Source organism: Rousettus aegyptiacus, unplaced genomic scaffold, assembly GCF_014176215.1.
Source record: "Rousettus aegyptiacus isolate mRouAeg1 unplaced genomic scaffold, mRouAeg1.p scaffold_m13_p_2, whole genome shotgun sequence".
Classification (NCBI taxonomy): Eukaryota; Metazoa; Chordata; class Mammalia; order Chiroptera; family Pteropodidae; genus Rousettus; species Rousettus aegyptiacus.
Window position 1 is genome coordinate 109,134,451 of NW_023416295.1, and position 13,893 is coordinate 109,148,343.

The 13,893-nt window shown below is 32.4% G+C and overlaps 1 protein-coding gene across 1 annotated transcript in view; it reads right to left on the minus strand.

Annotated features, from left to right (window-relative positions):
- The window catches only part of OTOGL (otogelin like), a 128,013-nt gene that overhangs the window by 62,429 nt on the left and 51,691 nt on the right, over window positions 1-13,893 (minus strand). Inside the window, exons 25-26 of the mRNA XM_036237843.1 lie at window positions 13,364-13,502; window positions 2,655-2,789 (exon numbers count right to left, since the gene is read on the minus strand). Of these exons, the coding sequence (XP_036093736.1) occupies window positions 2,655-2,789; window positions 13,364-13,502 (274 nt within the window). The remainder of the gene's footprint in view (window positions 1-2,654; window positions 2,790-13,363; window positions 13,503-13,893) is intronic.

Below are 13,893 nucleotides of genomic sequence, written 5' to 3' on the forward strand. Positions count from 1 at the left end.
CATATCATTAGAACATAAAATAAATTTTTGAATAAAGTAACTAGTTATTAGAATCCCTTCCAGTTGGTTTTGCATTAATTAGCTTGATACAAAACCATATCTTTTCTATTTACCTGCAGAGGTAAAAATCTTCCATTTTTATTAGACAGAGCAGAATACTACAAAGCAATTCTCTTTGATCAAAAGGAGATACCATACTCCTTTAGTTTCAGTTTAAGTAGTAAGGATGCTGCTTCTCATTACAATTTGCCTAAAGTAGAGAACTACAATTTAGATGAGGATTATAGCACTCTCCACAAACTCTAGTGATGTTAGAAAAATCCATTGTAAATGTGGAGAAATAAAATATCTAAAGTACAGCTTAAATAAATTTATTAAATGTTTATATCTTACTTATTAAATAAAATTAGAAGTGTGCATTTATTGAAAAATAATAAGAGGTTATTTTCTTCTGCTGGATGAGCAATCCATTTGTTATAAAATAAATGGTACTTATTTTCACTTTTGATGTCTGAGAACAAATATTAGTGGGGGATTTGTTATGATCAAATTATTTTTATGGCTTTTTTTTTCATTGACCTATATGAAGGAGATTCGACACCTGCATACAGGTGAAAATTGGATTTGAAAGTTACAGAGAGCTGTAATTAACACTTCAAAAATGTGTTAAACTGTCTTTATAAGAGCATTTACTATTTTCTCTTTTTTTTTTTTTAACACATCCTTGTTTTAGGTAGAACCTTTATCTACAGATGAATATGAGTTAATGATTATACCAAACTGCAGTAATTACTTCAAAAGGATGTCAGCATGACTATAGAAACTGCTTTGTCCAAAGCTTGATGGCTGCCTGGTTAGTCTCAGTGTTTCAGTGTTTCTGACTAAGATGTAAGCTATATTCTAGGACACTGGTTCTCAAAGTTTAAAGTGCAAAGGAATTTAGGGTACCATTAAAAATACTAATTTTCATTCTCAACCTTGACCATTCTAATTATTGAGATGGAGTCTAGGAACCAGCTTTTATAACAAATATTTCAGATGATTTTAATGCAGAAATTTTGCAGACAAAACTTTGAGTTACACTGTTCTTAAGTTTCAGAGAGGCTATTTTTAAAAGGCCATATGTCAGATCATGTCACATCTCAACTCAAAAATTTCTTACTTGTGAGGTAAGTTCAGATATCTTACATAATTCAAGAGCCTCTGTGGTCTGGAACCAGTCTCCTTGTTTACTGCCCCTGCCCCTGTGACCCCTGAACACCCTGAATCCCTTTGCCATACCTTCCTTCCACAATTCCCATATACTTCAACCAAAATTGAAGTTCTTGGAATTCTTCGAATATGCATTTTATTTTTCAGCTTTGTTCCTTTCAACATGATCATTCCTTTGTACTGATTGCCTTTCTACTCTCTCTCCTCACCTAGCTAATACCTACTCATCTTTAAGACTTAGTGCACATCATTTCATTCAGATTATGTCTTCTGAGTCTTCAAAAATAAGGAGGGTGAAGGAGAGGGGGAGAGCCATTTCTTGAAATCCACTATTTTATTTAATTCTCTTGTGAACTTAAGAAGTAGATTCTATAATCATCCCAAATTTACAAATGGGAAAGCTGCACCTCGCCCAGGGTGACACAGCTAGCAGGTGATAGAACAGGGGCTCCAAGTGAGCACTGACTGACCCCAAAGTCTATACTCTTAACAACTAGGTTGGTTTAGGTCTTCTTCCCAGGGGTTCCCACACTATCCTGTACCTGCTCTTGCCACAGCACATCACACTATACATCCTTATTTACTTGAACATATTTTTCATTGGAGTATAAGTTCCTTAAAGACAAGCATGGTATCTTTTCACCGTGTAGTCTCAATAATTAACATAATTTTGGTACATGGAAGACACTTTGCATGAATGAATGAATGAATGAATGATGAATGAAATTTATTCACTCTTTCCAATTGGGCAGGCTCCAGAAGTGCAAGAATAAACAAGGCAGACAAGTCGTTCCAATTCTCACATAGCTCATAGACAAATGGAGAAGACAGGCAGCCACACAAATAATTTCACTAAAATGTGATGCATGTCCTAACAGGGTACTTGAGAGCATGAGGAAGAGATAAAATGAGATCTCTCACTTAAGAATAAGTTAAATAGAATAGTTGATCCAGGTAGGAGTAATGATATTCATGAAGACGAAGAGGTGAGGGAAAGAACATAGAGTACTTATAGAATTGATAAAATTTCCAACTTCTAAAACTTAGTCTTGAAGCAGAAAGTAATGACAGGTGAGGCAGGAGAGTGGCAAGGGCCAGACTGTTGAGGGTGGGAATCCAGGAGTCTAGTATGGAGGGCATTGAAGTATACTCCAGATAATAGGTGAACTGTTGTTAGGGCCTAAATGACAACCACAGGAATGAAGAATAGATGAAAGAATTAGAATATGGAGAATTTTAGGTAAAACAAAAGAGACAAGTCAAGTATGATTTACCAACGTCACACAAAATGATAAAGAAAAAAAAATACCTAAATCTAGTACCCACTTACAGAGAAAAGTACCACTTATAGAGAAAATAAAATTTAAAAAATAAAGTTTTTCTTTTATTTTCAGTATCCTCAAGGCAAGTTAAAATGATCCTAAAATAAGTAATTCACTAACCTGTTTGTAAGGAGTATCATTCAAGTAAATTTCAGTGTCTCCAACTGAAATCAAAACACTTTTGGAACAAACAATATCGTTGTCAAAGCATTTCTTGTTCTGGGCAATGATAGATATATCTGAATCATCTGTACTCTGAAATGTCAATAATATTATATTAATATAAATGTATTCTATATGTAATTTTTAGCTATTTTTATTAACAAAATCTTAAAGAAGTCCAAGATTTACAATGGTGCATATTGAAACTGAAATACGACTTACCTCTAAAATAAAGATCATTTTGGTCTAATAATACAAAGAATTTTATGAAAATATACCAATATAGCTCAATCTTTAAACATCTCTAATAACTTCTGTTAATTTTTTCTAATGAAGCTTTTTTCCATTTTATTATTATAGCTCAAATTTATCAACCAGTTTCCTCTCAATAAGTACCCAAAAAGACATGTTACTTAGGGGAATTTCAAGAGAAATATTTTCATTTTAGACATCTTTTGTTTTATCTTAAGGAGTTTTCTGGTTATGTAATTATTTTGCCTCCAAGTTAAAATTAAAACAGATACAAAACTTTGATATGTGTTGGTAAATAAAATAATGCATATCATTTGAGGGCTTTCTTTCAACTTTACATACGTTATTTCATTTAATTCTTATGATACTTTTTGAATTAAGTATTATCTCCATTTAACAGATCAGGAAACAGAGGTTAAGAAGGATTAACTGATTGTCCAAGGTCACTTAGCTAAATAAGGGCTGAGATAGAGTTCTAATTTAAAAAAAAGAAAAAAAAAAAAAACTTTTGCAGAGAAACTAGGAAAGTCTAGCAGTAGTTGAGAAAAGTCAGTTGTAGGTTACAGGGAATTCTTAGTTTGAGAGAACATTACCTAAGCCCACGCATTCTAAAGCTAATTCCCTCACTTCTCACCTCATCTTCACTGTCCTTCATCCACTACCCACTCCATTTACTAAGAACATGCTCTCTAGAACCAGGGTTTCTAATTCTGTATCTCACTTTCACGAATGGGCTTCTGTTGTTCTGAAGACCCCAGGGAATTATTTGTAAAATGCTGTTTTTGAGTATCAGTATTTTTCTAGAAAGGCCATGGTTTGCATCAAATTTTTCAAGTGGTCCTTTCTCCTGTCAAAAGTCAAAAGCCACATGGCTCTAAGAGTCCTTCCACTAATTTGGGGAAAGTGGGGATTTCATCAGAAGGAAAATGACATTTCTCCTTTGACTCCATATCCACTTTTCAAGGACCCACACACATTGCCTGAATCCTTTTCCTTTCTAGAGTCAGTTTGTTTTGTTTTGTTTTGTTTTGTTTTGTTTTGTTTTGTTTTGTTTTGTTTTGTTTTTCAAAGTGAGAAACGTCTTTAAGTGTTTGGAAATCATATACATCTTGATGAGAATTTTCTACATTTAGTTTTGCATATCACCATCAATAGGAACACTAATTCAATGTATCTCTTGGTGTATCTAAGTTCTTCCTGTCTTATTGGTAATTACTATAGCATAGTGCCTAGAGGATAGGTTTTCAATGAATGGGTTTGATAGAGTAATGAATGTGTCCCTCTGCGACCCATTTTTCCTTTCTTCACAGAAGCTGAAAGCTTTTGCTTCCTCATAACTTTTGCAATGCATTTCCTAAATTTTGAAAAGGAGACTAATAAGGGCCATTAAAATGATTGTGGCATTGTACCACTCAAAAAATAATAATAATGCCACACTTTTCTGCCTTTATGAATGATTTTCAAAGAAGAAATAATATATAATTCAGGGTTTTGTTTTGATCTTCTTGGGTAGAGTTTAGGTTAAGAGTTGTGAAAAACTGGCTGAAAGTCTTTCTATTGTCTTTATATTTTCATTACTATTAATTAAAGTGCCTCAATGTTAGCTGTATTCTTTGTATTAATTCAGAAAAGCCAAAAAATTCTACACTGTATGGTTTGTCTTGTAATAGCATGTTAAGTTGACAGTAACTTGAAATAATATCAATTTCTAAGAATCACATTTCTATAATTTCTATTTTTAATGTATTTCAAGTTATATCAGGTTTGGAGATAATGCTACAGAGTTGCTAAGCAACGTAGTGAGTAGGACTACAAAGCTAGAGGAAAAAGGTCAACATCAATGTGCTACATGGACTCCTCAACCCTTTATTCTCAGGTACTGAAAACATTGAAAGAGACTATTCTCCACGTGATTCTGAAACATAAAATGTCAGCATCTCTCAAGGTAGTATATTATTTTACATGACATCTCAGTCTAGGTACCTGTCAGAGCCTCAGACTTCTAAGAGTTAACTACTCCTTGCAAATCTCTGCTGATACAGTAGCTGCAGGCAGCCATGTTTTATGTCCCACAGCTGATTAAACCCAAAGAATTACATTCATTTATAAGCCAATGGACTTTAATGCTGGCAAGAAAAAAAGACAACTTTAGCCAATTAGACTGTCTCTCACATTTAAACCAGAAAATAGTGGTGGAAAAAAAGTTTTTTATAGTAAGATCCTAGGATGAATGAACATAGAGAGAATAGAACATAAAGAGGGAGCTGAACAGGTGAGAGCAAGTTTAAGATATGATGAGGAAGCAGAAATAATGAACTGAAGGTAGAGAAAAATATACAGAAAAGAGAATTACACAAGCAAGGCAGAGTAAGCAGAGAGTAGAGCATTCACACATAAACTGTCTGAACTGCACAAATGCTATCAGAGCACCTTTGCTATCAGGAGGCAAAACCACTGTTTAGCTGTTACCTTTGTAATTTTCCTGTTTAAGGATTTCCTTGGGGTGTTATTTCCCTTAGGGTATTACATGCAACTTACCAAAGCACCCACTCCCTACTGTTCCTTTCCTGAACTAGCAAACACTTAACCAGAATGTCTCTGAGAAGGAAAACCACCCTGAGGTGCTTCACTGCAAGGGAAATCTACTTGAAAATACGCTGATCAAGAAGTAAGTTATAATGGAGTGAAATATGCCAGTACCAGTTCTTCCCCCTCTATGAAACTTATCTGTGAACTGTTTCTTTAGTCAAAATCAGTTACATTCCCACAGCAGAGCTTTCATTTGGCCTAGTCTTCCAGCTTCTTGTTTATTAATGACTCCCCCAATGTAAAACAATAGAGGTAAAGCTGATGTCTTCATGATTGTTCCCTTAAGAGCTCTTAGCATAGAAGCATAGAGGACAGACTTAAATATTTAGTTAATTAACTAATTTTACAAAATAGAAAAGTAGAAAAATAATTACTAGAAAACCTATGCTAAAGTGCTATTGAAATATTTTAGGAGGTTTTAATACATAGGGTCTACTATCTAAATGTGTAAATTACTAAAATGCAAAGTAAATACTGAACCTTGATATCTAAGATTAATAATGGAGATGAGTCTTATGGATAAAAGATTACAACCATTTGCCTAAAATTTCCAACAAAGATATGTTTAAGAATTAATTTACATGAATGAAGTAGAAAATTACTTAAACATTATTTTCCAGATAGGCCACTTAAAGAATTAATTCAATAAACATCAAGATTTTTATCTTCTTAGTGAAATAGATTTAAAAATATGTCAAAGCCTTCTACAAAGTTTGGTTCATAAAATTCTAAAAATTAAATAAAATTAATAGAGATTCATTTACATTTCAACTTTGAAAACATTAATGTATCAGAATTGGAAAGTAAATTATTTAGATGTTATCATATAATTTAATTTAATCTTAAACATTTTTGGTTTTCATGATATGGAAATGTTTAGAAAACTATAAGGAACTGATTTGGGTTAAAAATGTTCACTATAATACAGACAACATATATTATACTAAATATCAATAAGGTTAAAGATGTTGTCTTTCTGCCTCTGACCCCTTCGTCTTCAGCATGTCAGATAAACAATATAAGTAAAAACTGCACTGTTACAAGAGGTCAAGGAGAGGACTCGATGAGCCATTTACCCATGAGCTGAACCCTGACAATCAGAGGCTCCTCACCTGTTTCCCCTGTCCTTGGAATGTACCACAGTTCCCACAATGGAAGCAGTTTTCAAGGACTAGGCCTTAAGAGAAAAATGTGTTGTTGAAACCATCTGGATGACTGAACCCAAAGAAGGTCTCTATATAAGATTCTGGCAGGAAGGTATAGAGATCTATTTGTTTTACCGTCACCCAAGACAAGCCTCACATGTAAGCTCCCTTGCTTATTAAAACTGCCTCCCACCAGTTTGGCATGGCCTACTTCTTTCTTTGATCTCTCCTTGCCTTCTATGTAGAGGGGGAAGTTTCGGATTTCACCTGGGAAGCTCCTGAGTTTGCTAACAAGCATGCACAGGGAAAACAAACCACTTTAAAAATCTCATTTTAGGGAACAAAGATGATTGGCTTAAAGATGGTTAATGCATGCAAACAATTCCTAGTTGAAGAAAATTTTAAATTGACCATTCATCTACTCTAAAACTTTAAGATAGTTTTAAAGTAGTTTTTCTTTTATAAGACTAAGCTAGAAAAAAAGATTTGGAGACAATCAGTTGGTAAACAGAAAGTCAGTCAAAAATATCAAAAGATTTTCTTAAGGATGAATGGCTTTGCCTGCCTGTCACCTTTAGGATGGTTCAAGAAGGGGAAGGCAAGAAAAAGCGTATTTATCATTTTTAAAAGAAACATTTATTATTAATTGTATAATGTTTTTAGGACCTCAATTTGTTCCTTAATTCCACAATTTTCTTTTTCATTTACTTATATTCCCTTATCATATGCTTATTTTATTTTACTTTATTAATTCCATCATCTTCTTTATAACTTCTACAAGATAGAAAATATATTTTATTTTATCGGGAGTGACTTTTATTCAGAATGTAATTTTCAACTGATTTTCATATGCTAGTTTTTTTTTCTTTTTGCTTGGGTACCACACTGTTGTATAATTTGTATTTCACTCTTATTTGACAGAGGTACTTCTAGCCAATTCTATCTGTATCTTTATATTTGCCTAAATAGAGTACAATGGATTTCTCCTGACTTCTTTTCCTCACAATCTCTTTTCATTTTCCATGAATGAACAAACAGAAAAACAAACAAACAAACAAATAAAACAGGATCTGTACTTTCAAGGTATTATGAGATCACAAGCAACCAAGAGTTTCATGGAGATAGACACGGGAATTCAGAAACTTAAGCCCTGGCATTTTAGGAAACTCTTGGAAAAAGAAGACACCAGAAAAGATTGAGGGGAGATTAGAGACAGTGGACCAGTAGAAGCAGTAGAATTACCTCAAAGACCAGCAAGAGTCACTTCAAGAAAGAAAGAAAGAAAAGACAAAAATTAAAAAGGTTTAATTGAATTTTGCATTTAGATCATCAGTGACTTACAGTTGCATTTTCTATAAATTTTTTGATTAGGTAATTAATAACTCTTCCTCACCAGCCTAAGATTCACTGGAGGCAAAGCCAGTGTCTATTTTTGCTCATCATTATATCTCTACTTCTCATCGAGAAATGCTGATGTGAAAATGATGCAAGGTATAGGAATTTGAGAGCAATGAAAATAGATATTTTCAAAGGCTTATGAAAAATATTGAATATTTGAGATACTACCTAAAGAAAATGTTGAAAAATCTAATCTAGAACAAATTATAAGAAAAATTCTAGCAGCAACCGCAGTTTGTCAAAGAGCAAAAAAGTAGAACTTGGCTCTGGAGTTGGAATGTTATATTTCTCATTGTTACTGACAATGGTCAGTGTTCCCTCTTCCTCTGAGTTTATAGAACAGATCAAGGTGCTGTCTGGTTTCTCATCTCATTTTTTCTCTTACACAAGCCAACCCAGGAAACACGATCATGACCTTTATCTAAAATTTGCTTCAACACACTTAAAAGATAATGTATTATACTGCATGTACTATTAATAGTACAGGGTAAATAGCTTCCAAATGAATAAAATATCAGAGAACCAGAAAATTTTAAAGGCTTGACAGGCATCAACAAAGGTATAAGTTCTAGGTACTTACCCTGTATCTAGAACTAAGTTACATTTAAAACTCCACAAACCAAAGATTTAAAAAAATAAATAAAAGACACTTTACTATCTCTTCAAATGTGAGTATCAAGTAACATTATAATTCTAAAATAAAATTGAGTATTACTTTATAAAAGTCAAACTGGCAAATAAAAGGGAAATTTTTATGAATTAGACCACTAGATCCTTCACAGAACTCAAAGAAATAAATAATGAGTTTCACCAGATAAAAATGTGTTACAAATAACAAAGATAAAGTCTGGAATTTATAATCAAAGACAAGCAGGAAAGAGAGTGTCTTGACAAGAAAGAGAGAATTAAATCTGCTATTCACAGAATTCCTGCCACTGAAAAAGCAGCAAGTAAATAAATGGTGCTGGCAGCCATTCTATCCTTCTGAAAGGAAATGTGAATTCTTCCAGAAAAAAAAAAAAAGAAGACCTTGCCATGGGAAAGCTAAGCAGATGGAATAAGTTAAAAAAAATACATTATTGAAGAAAAATTGAAAAAGAAAAAATCCAAACACCAAGAAATTTACTGTCTGGTCTGATATTTTAAGACATGAAAATTAGATTGCATTGGTTAATCACCAATTTATCTTTAATATGAAATAATTATCTGCTCCGTGATCGAATAAAATACTTCTTAGCTTATCGAGTATATGTTGGTCAAACTATCCCAACCAATTTTTGGACCTTATTCTAATTTTATTAATTTTAGTAAAAATGCCCATTATAATAAAATTAATACTTCACTAGTATAATTCTAATTAGTTATTAATAGAAAGTTTTATTTCTATTAATTACCAAATTAAATTAAGTAAAAATTAAGTTCAGAAGTCTATCATTTGTAAATATACTTTCTTTCTTAAAGAACATTATTAAAGAAAAAAAAAGAAGACTCTGCTTTGGCAAACAAAAAGGCACAAATAATTCTAGAACTTGAAAATTTAGAGTTTTAATATTCTTCATGTCTCACTCTCACTACATGAACCATAATAATAAATTTTATTCCAGATATTAAATTAGAGATAAAATGTCATTGCTTACTAAGAGATTCATTTTATTCACAGGAAGAATATTTCCTGTGACATGTCTTCTTATATACAAGTAGGCATATTTTATTAAAATTTCAAATCGAACATGACATATTCACTTTAACAGAAGGAATATAGTGGTAAGTTAAAGTGATGATAGGAAATCAAGCTCATAAAACCTAAAAGCCAAACCTTAATGGCTCTTCACTCCTAAATGGAATGGTATCATATCATTGCAGCACCAATAAAAAGAGACTGCTACAATCATTAGCATCAAACACAAGAATATACTTTCATTTTGCCAGTAACCAGAGCTGAGACAAATATTTTACTTGAAATACTCTATGAACATTCATCACTTAAAAATACAGTGGTAAATACTATGATTTCTCTACTGTGAAAGCAAACAAGGGGTTAAGGGAAACTCCGGCAGAAATACAGATCAAATAAGTCGTTTTTAAGAGTTCACCAAGTATCCAGCATTTTGCTAAATTTGGGAGGAAGAAAAAAATGTAAGTCCTGGTCCTTGTCTTTAAAACTTTAGAATTTTCCTGGAAAAATCGGTTCTAATATAGAGTATACAGAATAGACCTGTCTTTGTTAACATTTAATAGGCCATAAAAATGTGTTTATTAAATAATAATGCATAGACTCAGATCATTATCATACAATGGAAAATGTTTGCAGACAGTGATATGTGGACAGGTTTTAAATACTTTTAGCAAATATTTTTAAACAACTTTTTCCATATACAAAATTGAAAATAAAGTTTGACTCAGTTTTTATTTTACTACCTAAAATGGTTCCATAAAAAGCACCCTTAATTAACATTAATGATATATCCAATGGAAACATGTCATGTTTGACACAAAATTGTCCACCACACTTCCTCTTTCCTGTATGCGACAAAGTTTACTGTTCAGAAAAAGAGGAAAATTTCAGAAATAATTAAAATCAGTTTTTTAAAGAAGAAAAGGCTCTACATTCTTGCTACTCAAAGAGTGGGCTCTGAACATGAAGCATTGGGATAGCTTGTTAAAAATTTCAGAATCCAAGATCCTGCTCCAAACCCATGGAATCAGAATCTGTATTTTACAAAATCTTTAGATGATATGCATGCACACTAAAATTTAACCCATTTCTCATTTGCCCCTAGAATACTTACCCGTGGCCTTTGCAGCTGCAGTATTTACCCCCCAAATAATTAAGGAATTACAGTCCTAATCATACCCCCAACATTTGCTGCGGAATATCTCACTTTTATTGTTATTTTCACATCGCTCTAGTATAGTGATAGTTTTTGGAAACAAGTGACATCATTCTATTTATTGTATTCTGTTTTTAGTAGTGGTATTTCTATTTATAAAGTATAGTAATTCTCGATTGCCGAAAATGTCAAATCCTAGAAAACGGAGCATTCTATGCATGATGTTAAATTAACACAGGCAGTGAGCTACACTTATTTTTCTAAATGGGAAAAGGGTTAAGAAGCATTGCTCTACATAGTTCGTGTTGAAGGAATGTATATCCATTGACAGCAAATATTATATTACTAATTAAGTATAAGCTTGTAGTTTCTACTTTCTAGCAGAGACCATTAAAAAAAATGGAACAGATGATTTTTCAGCTCTTGCAGTGCCACCATAATTGTGCTGGTCCCTAAGAGGAGCCCAAAAAATTGTAACACGTAGTTTTAATACAAAATGATATACAATATTTGAGCATATATAAAATAATCAGAATATAATGAGCTGCTTATTTTTGATGCAATGACTATAAGTATAATAGAATGTAAAAACAAGATGGATAAATGAAAAATGGAAAGAAACATCTTTTTGAAGGAGCAGAGGCAATCAGATACAGAAAATAACCCTAAGAAAATACATAGAGGAAAGATGAAGCTAACAGAAACCATTGAAAGACTATCATAGGAATTTTGACTTTATGGAGACAGGAATTGTGAATCATTGTAGTTTTTAAAAAGCAATGGCATAACAATTTGAGTCTTTGAAAGGTTAACAGAATGAAAAAAAAAATGTATTATTGTGGGGATGTACTTGAATCAGAAAGACAGTGTAGAGGTTGAGGGTCAGAGCTGTGCATGTCAATCTAGAATTCATCAGCCTGTAAATTGGTTAAGGCTGTGGATTAATATACCCAACATTAGGAGAAAAGGGCAAAAAGCCAAGAATAGATATTTAATTCAGTTGACATTTATTGAGCTACTTCATTCCCAGCACCGTGCTCAGTGCTGGTAAATCGATGACTGAGCCTTGGTCTTTGCCCTAAAGAAGCCAGCTGAGTCATCTAGGGTTAGGGTTCATGAAAGGAAAAAAAAGACAGCAAAAGAACAAATAAAAAACCAGAAAAGACATTAAAGAGTTAAAATGGCATAATGTCCAGAAAGTCAAAGAAGGAGGGAACTTAAAAGAGTGTCAGGGGCACCTAAATATTAAGAGGAATAAGGATTTGGTACAAAATTAGTCTGATGCATTTTGAAAAAGAGGTATCAGTTTATATATTTAAGATGTCTAAGTTGTCATGTACATTTCTGAGCTTCTCAGTTTACACCATAAATTTCAGGGGATGAGAAAATTCTAGTGTGAAATTGTTTGATAAACAAAGCTTGTCCTAAGAGAATAAATACTTATAAAATGTATATGTATCATGATGCTCTTCAAAACTACACAAAACAAAATAAAACAAAACTTGCCTAAAGGCAAGTTGTCATCTGTAATCATCTGACTGCCAAATCCATTCCCAGAGATTTATTCTTTAAGAAACTTAAAATTGTTCACGAAGGAGGCTTAGAATAGTACCAAAAGAGAAATTCAATGGTTTAAAGCATAAGTAGGAGACTTGTTTAAGTTTGGAAGGCTATAGATGTTACTGTTCATTTTCTTATTTACTCAAATACAAAATGAGAATGTGTCTACTTTCCTGACATAGGCTTAAAGAACAGAATCACACACAAACCTCTAATAACATAAGAATCACGAAAAAAGAGACATGCTTTCAAGATAATTCACAAGTTACCTTGCTGGAGGAAAAGCTGTTGTGTTGTTTATTTTTGTGCTATTTCTTTGTAAAGTCTGTGTTTTTCATTTAGAAATTTAATTCTGGGATCAGGGATCTCTAAATAAAATTTAGGTATACAGAAAATCTGAATGCATTAAATATGAGAAATGTTAAGGATTTCATCAGATATACACAACCTGGAATTTATCAAAACGTATCATCAAAAAAGCATTTCTAGAATTGAGAATAATGCATTTTGATTGCTACAACCATAAACAATACATAGTACAATACATGATTTAATGTCTTACATTTGTATTCACCAAACTATGCTAATTAAAATAAAAATGGTTGACATTTATTGAGCAATAATCATATATCAAACACTATCTGAGAGTTTTACATGTATTTATCTCATTAAATCCTAAAAACTACCTATGGAGATAGGTACAATTATTGTCCTAATTTTAGAAATCAGGAAAGAGAGGCACAGAATATTTCAGAATTGGCCCATCACTTATAAATAATAAAATCTTAGAATGAGTCAAGGAAATTAGTTTAAAATTGCTTAACTTTATAGGCTTTATTAATGACATATGGATTTGAGATACCAAATATAAGTATAAGTAATTGTGACATACCTTTACCAAAAATACTTGGCAATCACCGATATAGTCATATTCTAATCCGTCAAAAGAATGATAATGCCGGTCCCCATATATTGTGCACACTGCTGGGCATGGATAATATGTGCAATTAAACATTCCTCGTCGACAAACACTATTAGAAAATAACACCAGTTACATTTTTAAGAAATGTGGCTCTAATTAATGTTTTTTGAGTGACAAACATTGGAAGGTTTGTATTCAAAAGTATTCACTGAGCCAATAGTCCTTATTATATATGTTGCCAGTTCATTCTGATAACATTTATTACAATTGACAAGTTTGGCATATATCTACCACTTTGTTTAAATAAATTATTAGAACCAAGGCTAGAAATTGTGCCTGTGTCACACCGAAAACAGATAATGGAATGAAAATTTAAACATAGGCATTTTGACTGGTTGTCAAAAGGCCACAACGCCATCCCCTGTACTTGAGTCAATTTAAATACATAAGACATGATTTTATTCACAAGTTTAGAATCTTTATCCACATTTTTTCAAGAA